The sequence below is a fragment of the Salmo trutta genome, chromosome 21 (assembly GCF_901001165.1).
Source record: "Salmo trutta chromosome 21, fSalTru1.1, whole genome shotgun sequence".
In the NCBI taxonomy this organism is placed as follows: domain Eukaryota; kingdom Metazoa; phylum Chordata; class Actinopteri; order Salmoniformes; family Salmonidae; genus Salmo; species Salmo trutta.
The window spans coordinates 13,394,776-13,405,374 of NC_042977.1; the positions used below are offsets into that span (position 1 = coordinate 13,394,776).

Sequence of the window (10,599 nt, forward strand, 5' to 3'; positions counted from 1 at the left end):
AACTTTATCCTTCCGTCTCTCAATGTTTTTTATAAGATTGTTTCATGTTCTTATTAAGTGTATGGAAATATATAGTCTGTAGCCAGCCCAAGAGGTATTGTTAATGTTGGGTTTTGTATACACCAGTGTTTGTACCTTTCCCTCCCATCCGCTCCAATTGGTCTGACAGGTTGGCAGACATAAACATAAACATCTTGGTCGGATAAAATTGTCTTCCAGTAAATGATGTCTGTAACGTGACGAAGGGGAGGGACTGTCAGCAGTGGGACTATTATCCTCACAATGGGTGACGCAAATAGGGACAAACAATTCATATCCGTCTTGGATGGGGTACATGTTTCTGAAATCAGCGGTGTGAAATTCAAAGTAGGGCCTTAAACATTGAGGTCATCACACATCATTCATAGAACAGGAGTTACAATAACTACCCTTTTGTTTTAATAAAAGTATGTATAGTACATTCAAAACAGATTATTTATGACTTTCATGCCTTTTTCCTGACTAAATCAACATATTCAAATAATATACATTCGTATTTGTTTACCAATGACATTCAAGCCCCCAAAAAGTGCAAAAATGTAATACATGTCACAATAGCAACAGATCTTCTTTTATGATATATTACAATGCAGCTGCAGCTGCTGCTGATAGAAATTATATTATACATACACGGGATGTACAAAACATTAAGGACACCTTCCTAACACTGAGTTGCACCCCCAGTCTCAATTCTTTGGGGCTTTGACTCTATAAGGTGTAGAAAGCATTCCACAGGGGGATGCTGGCCCATGTTGACTCCAATGCTTCCCACAGTTCTGTCAAATTGGCTGGATGTCCTTGGGGGGTGGACCATTCTTGATGCACACAGGAAACTGTTGAGGGTGAGTAACCCAGAAGCGTTGCAGTTGTTGACACAAACTGGTACCTACTACCGTACCCCGTTCAAAGGCACTTACATCTTTTGTTTTGCCCCTTCACCCTCTGAATGGCACGCATACACAATCCATGTCTCATTTGTCTCAAGGCTTAAAAATCCTTATTTAACCTGTCTCCTCCCCTTCATCTACACTGATTGAAGTGGATTTAACAAGTGACATCAATAAGGGATCATAGCTTTCACCTGGATTCACCTGGTCAGTCTGTGTCATGGAAAGAGCAGGTGTCCTTAATGTTTTGTACACTCAGTGTATTAACATACCATAAGTCAATATGAGGAGACTGGGTTTTATAGTAGAGGGTCCCATTCCTTCTCCATTTTCCTCTGAGATTCCATGGATTACCCAGATACTCTGCAGACAAGAAGAAACAATAGAAATACTTGTTCAGTTCATTGTGTCTACTGCAGGCAGCAGATCACATTTGAATGTTATCACTAAATGTTCTCTCAGCCATGTTGAATTAAAAGGTCTAGGAAACATGGTAATTTTTGGCACAAGCACATTTATTTACGGGTCACTTTGCTGTACAGGGGGTTTGAACTCACTCTGAGCCGGAGTTGGGTTTGGAATACTGCTGCAGCTCGCGTAAGTATTGATTGATATTTGCTGTGGAAAAAACAGAACAACATCATTAGCCATCACCCATAGCATATCAGTCTTAATAAGAAGTGATGTTTATATCAAGCCTTGATACTAGTATGTCTTACCTAAACTGTAACCATTGGCGCTATCCAAGCCTGGTCCGATTTTCTTTGCAACACCTGATGGTGACCCGGCACCACTCAGTCCTGTCCCTCCTGATCCCCTAGTACCCACTCCTGTTGCACTTGACCCTGCCCTGCCCGTTCCTGTGTTGCCAAACACTGTATTGCTGTTTCCTGTTGCAGATGCAGATGCGCCCCACCCACCTATTCCTGCCATCACACCTGTTCCAGCAGCTGACCCCCTGTTACCTTGCCCTGTTGCACTCGACCCTACCCAGCCCACCCCTGTGTTACCAGTTGCACCCGGGCTACCCATTCCGGTCTGAAACATAATAAGACAAAGAGAATGATGTTAGGTGAAAATACTGTCATAAAATATAGTCAAATATAAGAATGAGTTATACATCATTTATAATCACAGATAATAATAATAGTACAAACAAAGCTTATAATTTAAGGTGACTTTCGTATACCGCGGTTCTATGAGAATATATGTGCGCTATCTCACTATGGCAGTGGTTCTCAATCCTGGTGCTGGGGACCCAAAGGGATGCACGTTTTTGCATTGGCAGTACACGCCTGATTCAAATCATCAAAGCTTGGGCTTTCAAAGCTCGAGCGGCAGGTAGCCTAGCGGTTAAGAACGTTGGGCCAGTAACTGAAAAGTTGGCAACTAGGGGGAAAATCTGTAGATTTGGCCTTGAGCAAGGCATTTAACCCTAATTGTACCTGTAAGTCACTCTGGAAAAGTGTATGCTGAATGACTAAAATAAAATAAAAAACAATGTATATAAAGGATTATGAGTTGCTCATTTGAAAAATGAGCACCCCTTTGGTTCCTCAGATACCTCTGGTGGAACGACCCTTTCTGGGCTGTAAGCCTTGCTATTATATACAATATCCTCCACTATCCAAAGATAGCCTTTAACTAGTTAGGGGGCCTCTCTTGCAGGGAGGAGCCCAAAAAAATGCAGGGGTCGTTGTCGCTCTAGTACAATACTCTCGCTTTCATCCAAGCAAATGCGCAAGACGCATGCTGGACACAAATTTTGGAGAAGCGGGTGTAACCACAAGCTCCAGGGAGAGACAACACAGTTTGACCCCAGGCATACAGGCAGAGTTTAGGTTCCAAGGTACCCAGGAGGACGCCGGGGCAAACTGAAAGCATGAACGGGCGGGCTGACAGCACTTGCAACCCACTCACTCGGTTTGCAGGCGTAGGGTAGACAGAAAAGGGGGTGCTTTCCTGTGGCAAAGAAAACCCCACCTGGGTACATTTTGGACTTTCCCATAGCTTTCATTTTCAACTAATGTCTTTTCCTAGAGATAATTGTCATCGTAAATCTCATTCACATGATTAGATCTTTTGACCAGCGTCTCAACTCTATCCCTACAGCAAGGACGGAAACAATTTCTGGCCTCAGTTTGACTTCTAAATCATTTTCTGTCTATATTTAAACACCCCTTATCTCTGACCTGGATGAAAGCCCAGTACTAAACCACAGAACAGATCTTCCTTTACCCTGGAGCCACAGTTGGCCAGGGAGGCGTTGAGGCTCCGGATCTTGTCGTTGAGGATTTTGATCTCGCCCTCCTTCACCTTCATCGCTGCCTCCCCCAGATCCTTGTCCCACTGCAGCTTCTTGCTGCCCGTCAGCAGCTTCTCCATCTCTAGGTCGTATTTCTCCTGGGCCTTCTGCAACTTTTCTTGGTGCTCCAGGGCCATGGCGCTGCGGTTCTGGCTGCACCAGTGGTGGTCCTCGGCTAGCTGGTCTTTCTCCGCCTGCAGCCTGGCGCTACGGCCCTGGATCTCCGACACCTGGGAGCCTACGTTGTCCAGGTAGCGCTGGAACTTGGTCTCCACCTCGCGGGACAGACTGGAGCAGTTGTTGCGGATCTGTTCCAGAGAGTCGCGCTGCTTCTCGCAGGTGAGCAGGAAGGGGCTGACTTTAGGCAGGAGGGTGTCGATCTTCAACAGGAAGGCTTTGGAGACGTTGGAGATGCCGCCGAGGGATTGGATGAAGTCCTCCTTGCACTTCTTCCTGTAGCTCTCCAGCTGTTTCAGCAGGGTGGTCTTGTCCCTCCGGAGGGATATGGCATCCAAGGTGAGGGTGTTCCGGTCCTTGGCTGTGTTCTCTATCTCAATCTTCATGAACTGCACCGTCTGACTGAAGTTGGCGTTCACTAGCTTTAGCAATTGCTCTAGGTGCTGGACCTGGTTTCCTTGTATATTGTTATTGTTGCCTGGAAATGTTTTTGAGGAAGGAAAAAAAAGAAAGAAACATGTTTTGTGTTAATACTTCTGAACCACTATCAGATCTTGTCCTGGATTCAATCCGAGGAGCACTGGCGGCTTGGATTGAACCCCAGCCCTGTGTTGGTTTTAAGGGAATTCAGAACGGCAAATAAATCATTGAAATTATATTTTCACTATTTGTATTCTTACTTAGGTACTACAACAGCAAGCATTTTCCAAAACTGTGAAGATAAAATATCATTGCCAAGTTGTAATTTGCGCCTTGCTTACTCTTGTCCAAAGAAATACCAGTTAGGAAAGTTAGGAAACCTAATATGAATAGGAAAGCTCATCTGTGAAATACAAGGATGAGATTCTGTGTGAACATATGTAACACTAGTGCAGAGCAGAGCAATGAAAGCATTGGTTTGTCTTAAAGTTCAATTGTCTTACCATTTAGTGTTATCATTGGTGTCATGGCTCTGGGGCATCGGTTCATGCTAAGTTGAATCTGACAGCTTTTCTTATCATTATCGCATTGATTCTGTGGATATTAATAACAGATATGCATTACATTTTGTCAGCTAAAGAAAATTTGAGTGCAAGTTTCACCTACTGTGTACATGCAGATTATGGTTGACAGTTGTTTTATGCATATATTTTATACAACTGAAAAACTTAAATCTGAACGTAACTAGTGATTGTTAATGTTTATGTAGTAACACTGTTTTAACCTTTTCAGGTATAAATTTGCTGAAATGAATGGATATAATGATCGGTGAAATAATAATGGATATGATATACATAATATACCTGAATGTAGTGTGTTTTTTGTTAGGTGTGTTATTTCATGTTCAATTACACTAAAATCTAAATCAGTTACCACATTAAACAACATACAGGAACTCAAGTCCTACAACTAAACTGCCATTTTAATATTCTAACAACAACATACAGGAACTCAAGTTCTACAACTAAACTGACATTTTAATATTCAATCAACCATTCACTGTGACCCCACTGTATGTACTGTACTGATGTCGTTGTGTTGAATATAAAAAAATGAACTATTCTCTAAAGTATTTCCAAATATCAAAAAACACCCACCGCAACCCTCTAGCATTGACCACTGAACCAGTCTCAGCACTTACCGCTTGGTCTCTGAGATGGGTGATGAATATGACAGATTTGTTTGCAATTTGACGCAGATTGATAATTTCCTTGTTGTTGCGCATCTTGTCAGTCTGAGTGGCATTCAGGAGAAGCGTCAGATTCTTTTTCTGCTGCCGGTGGTTCAGGTTGTCAATGGAGAGGCGGTTGATGCTCTTCTCCAGGTCTTGGATCCGGCTCTCGGCTGCCGCGTCCAGGGACCTCCCGTAGACCAGGAAGAGAACGAGACTGATGATGATGAGCGACTGGATCAGAGAGGAGAAGAAGAAGACAACCCTCATGTAGTAGCCACAGCTCTTTCCACTGGGCTTCTGGATCTTCCTCCTGGCCTCCAAGCCAAACTTGGCCTGGGAGTAGCTGCTGTTGTACATGGGTGCTCAGCCTCAGATGCACATTACAGTACAGAACACCCTTACTGAGAAACAGCCAAGCCCAGACAGAACTAAGACGGTTCAAATGGGTTCCACTTCTTGAGGACCAAATGAAATATCAAATAAATAGAAAAGATGTGAGATATCTTAGGCAACCAAACTCAGTCCCTGGTAGTGGTGTGGTTCGGCGATAGTATCCCCCTTCTGACTTAAGGTAGCGCACAGTGGCAGTCCAAACAGTAAAGTTCTAGCCGTTTCCTCTCCTGAGCATTGTCTGAGAGTGAGAAGACAGGATTGTGTAAACATCGTCAGGAGTTTTATAAACACCTCGCCACACTTCCCATTCTGGGAACACCTTCCTGACCCCCTCCCCACCCCTGGACATCATGTCAGGGGTTAACATAACATTACGCACAGACACACACACTCACACACACACATCAAGTACACACATACGCACACACACATACTTATAATATCATACACACACACGCAAACACACTGTTTTTTACCCCTGGCCCCCTGCGGTGTCAGCCGCCCATTTGTTTGACAATGTCAGCACACATGACAAGAGATAGTGGTCCTGAAATTCCATGCTCCGAAGAAGGAAAGAGATAATAATCTTAGGAAAAGTATTTGGGTATAACAGTCCTAAGTACTATTTAACAAGGTGTACCTAAACTCTATCAGTATATGTACCTAATATGTATTACATAGGTATTAGGGACACTTAAATGTGATGGTTTTTGTAGGCATCATATATAATGGTCTTTCATTTTCCTTGAGCGATCTAAACCCTTACCTGCTCTCTGATTAGTTGTAAGGTTCAGAGAGGTTATTGTATTTAGCATAGGTAGGAACATGCATATTCACACTCTTGACAGGAATATGATCCATTAACAATTGTTCTGACCTTTGTGCTGACCTTTGTGCTGACCATTGTTCTGACCATTGTTCTGAAGATATTATTTGTTCTGAAGATTTGATCTGTATATATTATCTTCCTCCATAACTGCCTTTCTCAAAATGACACATTGTAAAAACCTAATTTCAACCACAAAAAACTTTTTTATGGGATCATGAACATGGTTTCCGGTGCACGGCTCCACTAGTAAAATGACAGGACAATAGTAGGCCTACACGTTGTTCCACAGAGTATCAGAGCCAGCAACCCTTTGATGCTGTGCGTCTCAACCCAACTTGCTGACGTTCGCAGCCATTGTTGCTATGCCAACCCCCGTCTTTAGAGGAAGCAGTAATTCACCAAGGTATTAGAATTGGCCATTTCCGAGTTTTTACCATCAGGACAGATCACAGATAAAGCTTGGGAACAAAAGCAGGATATCAGGGACAAACACAGAAGTACACACAAAATGTTGAATATTGACAATGAATTGGGTTGTTTATTTGGAGCATAAACAACCGGTATTCTGGTAAATGTTGTCAGAATAAAATTGTGGTTCGAACCATGCGTGTAATAAAAACGTGCATCCCCTTGGGTACCTGTCTCCTAGAATTTTATTCTGGTGACTCAACTCCTTTACTCTAATGTTGTAGACAGCCCTGTAGGACTATGACAGAACGTAGTACTGGTGTAGTTTTCAGCCTATAGTTTCCACCTAGGAATACAGAGAAGCAACTGCCAGATGTATCATAATAGCCAAGAAGTAAAGCTGCACTGAGAGCCACATTGAAATAGAATACATTAAATACATGGAGCAGGGTGAAAAATCGCATTAAAACACAATTGAAATGTATTATCGGAAGGGCTGTGGTCACTATTCAAGTAATACATTAAATATATAGTGCCTTCAGAAATTATTCACACCCAAATGTTTCCTCTAAGCGGCATGTGCACGGGCCCTGCTCCCAAGTGACTGGCTCAGAAAAAAATCAGCCTGTGCAGATGTAGCCGGTGTGAAATGGCTAGCTAGTTAGCAGGGTGCACGCTAATAGCGTTTCAATCGGTGACGTCACTCGCTCTGAGACCTTGAAGTAGTTGTTTCCCTTGTTCTGCAAAGGCCGTGGCTTTTGTGGAGCAATGGGTAACGGTGCTTCGAGGGCGACTGTTGTCGATGTGTGCAGAGGGTCCCTGGTTCAAGCCCAGGTAGGAGCGAGGAGATGGACGGAAGCAACAGAGAAGCACGAGATTGAATTTCACTCAACTTTTTGGAGTTTTCATCGTTAGTTAACACTATGAACTTTTCCCTTTACTGTGGGAATTGTGATCAAATCAATGCAATATTATTCACTTTCAAAGCAACATAACAAAACAAATTATGCAAGACTTATAGTATGCAAGAGATTTTGTTGTTGTCACGCCTGCTCCCGCTCTCCCTCTCTGGCGCTCGAGGGTGTCAGGCCGCCCTTCATTATGCACATCTGTCACCATCATTATGCATATCAGCGCTCATTGGACTCACCTGGACTTCTTCACCTTGTTGATTGCCCCATCTATGTCTGTCTGTTCCTCCGTTGGTTCACCGTGTCAGCATTTTTGTCGTTTTGTTTTCCCGATTCTGTTTCTGTCCGTGTTTCATTAAATGTTCACTCCCTGTACCTGCTTCTCATCTCCAGCGTCTGTCCTCACAGTTGTAGGCACCTCCGAGTTTTGTCAATTTATTCATCATCTTTTGTTTGAAACACAATGTTGAACAAGGACACACACCTGATTACGCATATAGAAGTAGCACTAGTCTACCTGGCCAGCGCGCAACTGTATGCCCATAAATGTGCCCATGTGGGGATGTCTGATAGTATTTCTGATTTTCTTAACTCACCACCACTAATGAGCTGCAGAGCTTTTCAAAGTACTTTTTCTTCACCTCAAACAGCAAGTAATCGAAGTCTGAATCAATTCATAATGACAATAGTTCCTCAAAGTATTTTAATTAACAATATTTCCAGCTCTCTCCCTTTCGATAACCACTCTGCATTAAAAATGTACTGATCTGATCCAGTGATAAGTGATCCATGTTTTTATGTGTTGGCTTTATGTAGGTTATTATTACATATTTGGCAATTGCAATAAAAGTTACTTTTAGATTTGTATAATTTTCATTTAGATCGAATGTAGATTAACCTCTGACAATGATTTTGAGATACAAAGACTATTATAAATGAAATAAAAGTGTTCCACGAAGATGTGCTTATGAAAATCATTTGTGGCATGCAGATTGGTATAAATGGTAAGATAAATTGTCACTGCAAATAAAAAAGGTTGCAGTTGTAACCTATTACCAGCAACTTCAGGAGCATAACGGCAGAATCTGCAAAGGCTAGCAGTAGTGGTAGGAGGTTAGGGAACAGATTTTGTTTCTTCTGATTAGGCTATCTTGATCTCTGGCTCCCTCTTGAGTCACTTGTGCATCTTCAGTATTTAATAAAACAGTGTGCATAAAGCATAAGACAAGTTCAGTACATAAAGATGATTTTATTAAAACACATAGGATGTGTCTATACAGTATACGGAAAAATACATGTTTTCAAATTTCGACCAATCAATTGGTTGAAAGACTACTCTTGGGCAGAGATTTTTTGTTGTTGGGGTAAGCCCTAGTTGAAATGCAGGAAATGAGCTTTAGATGCCCCAAAAAATTGTGAGGGAGGACCCCCTGCCAGCTTATGTCCCCCCCACTTCTAAATCCAAAGTTGCGCCCCTGATTGTATTGCATTGACAGGCATGACTCAGGCCTCTACTCTACACAGACCGGTGTGCCATAACCGATCAGAGCTGTAAATAGACCATTACCATGTATCGATTTGTGCATTTCACTTTGAAGTGGACTGTTTTACAGCATGACCGGTGGCGATTATTATGCGCTTGTTTTGAGATCAAAGTGAGAGCTGCATGTAGCCACGTGTGCACATTTGTTCAAATTATTTTGCACAGTTATAGCTAATTCGTAGTTCGCAATGTGAGAGTGATTGCTTCCTACAAGAGTACAAGACGTTTACATTTCTAGACATCATTGAAAAGCGATCCAGGTAAAGAGCTCTTTTATGTCATATGACAGTGTAGTATTTAGAGACAGGCTTGAGTACGCTAAGTAGCCATAGTCAGATTGTAGCATAATTTGTCTGATTCTCTGTAAAAATGGTATTGGAATAATAATTCTCTGTAAAAATGGTATTAGAATAATAATGAATTTTATTTTGTAATGTGATTTCTTACATCAGACAACACAACAAAATGTTTAGTCAGCTCGTCTGAAGGACAAGTGGATAAACAGGTTAATGTCAAGCCCTACATGTTTTTTCAAAGTCTCATGGAATGCAGGCCTACATTGAACACCACACATTGATTGCTACTGTAGGCTGAAGGATATAACCACTATTTCCATATTAAAATGTTATGTGATGCATTTCCTCCATAGTTTTTTATGGTAGGCCAGTCCACCACTGGGTCCGTAGGCTAATGTGATTAGCATGAGGTTGTAAGTAACAAGAACATTTCCCAGGACATAGACATATCTGATATTGGCAGAAAGGATACAATCTTGTTAATCTAACTGCACTGTCCAATTTACAGTAGCTATTACAGTGAAAGAATACCGTGCTATTGTTTGAGGAGAGTGCACAGTTATGAACTTGAAAAGTTATTAATAAACCAATTAGGCACATTTTGGCAGTCTTGATACAAACGTTTGAACATAAATGCAATGGTTCATTGGATCAGTCTAAAACTTTGCACATACACTGCTGCCATCTAGTGGCCAAAATCTAAATTGAGCCTGGGCTGAAATAGTACATTATGGCCTTTCTCTTGCATGTCAAAGCTGATGGTATAAATAAAATACAAAAAACGCAGTTTTTTCTTTGTATTATCTTTTACCAGATCTAATGTGTTATGTTCTCCTACATTCATTTCACATTTCAAAGTGTTTCTTTTCAAATGCTATCAAGAGTATGCATATCCTTGCTTCAGTTCCAGAGCTACAGGCAGTTAGATTTGGGTATGAAAATGGAAAAAAGGGGCGGATCCTTAAGAAACCTCTCTCGGGGAGGTGGGACGCTAGCGTCCCACGCTAGCGTCCCACCCACGGTTCACACTATTCAACAGCCAGTGAAAAATCAGAGCGCCAAATTCAAAACCACAAAATGTCATAATTCAAAGTTCTCAAACAAAGAACTATTTTACACCATTTTAAAGGTACACGTCTCCTTAATGTCCAATTTCA

General features: G+C 41.9%; 1 protein-coding gene across 1 annotated transcript; it reads right to left on the minus strand.

Annotated features, from left to right (window-relative positions):
- Window positions 1-400: 400 nt before the first annotated feature.
- Window positions 401-5,716, minus strand: LOC115156726 (plasmalemma vesicle-associated protein). The gene is made up of 6 exons (XM_029704357.1): window positions 5,030-5,716; window positions 4,332-4,422; window positions 3,165-3,886; window positions 1,646-1,964; window positions 1,484-1,544; window positions 401-1,289 (listed from the first exon to the last, which is right to left on the minus strand). The coding sequence occupies exons 1-6, from the start codon at window positions 5,417-5,419 to the stop codon at window positions 1,277-1,279; spliced, it is 1,596 nt and encodes a 531-aa protein (XP_029560217.1). The 5' UTR covers window positions 5,420-5,716; the 3' UTR covers window positions 401-1,276.
- Between the last annotated feature and the right edge of the window lie 4,883 nt (window positions 5,717-10,599).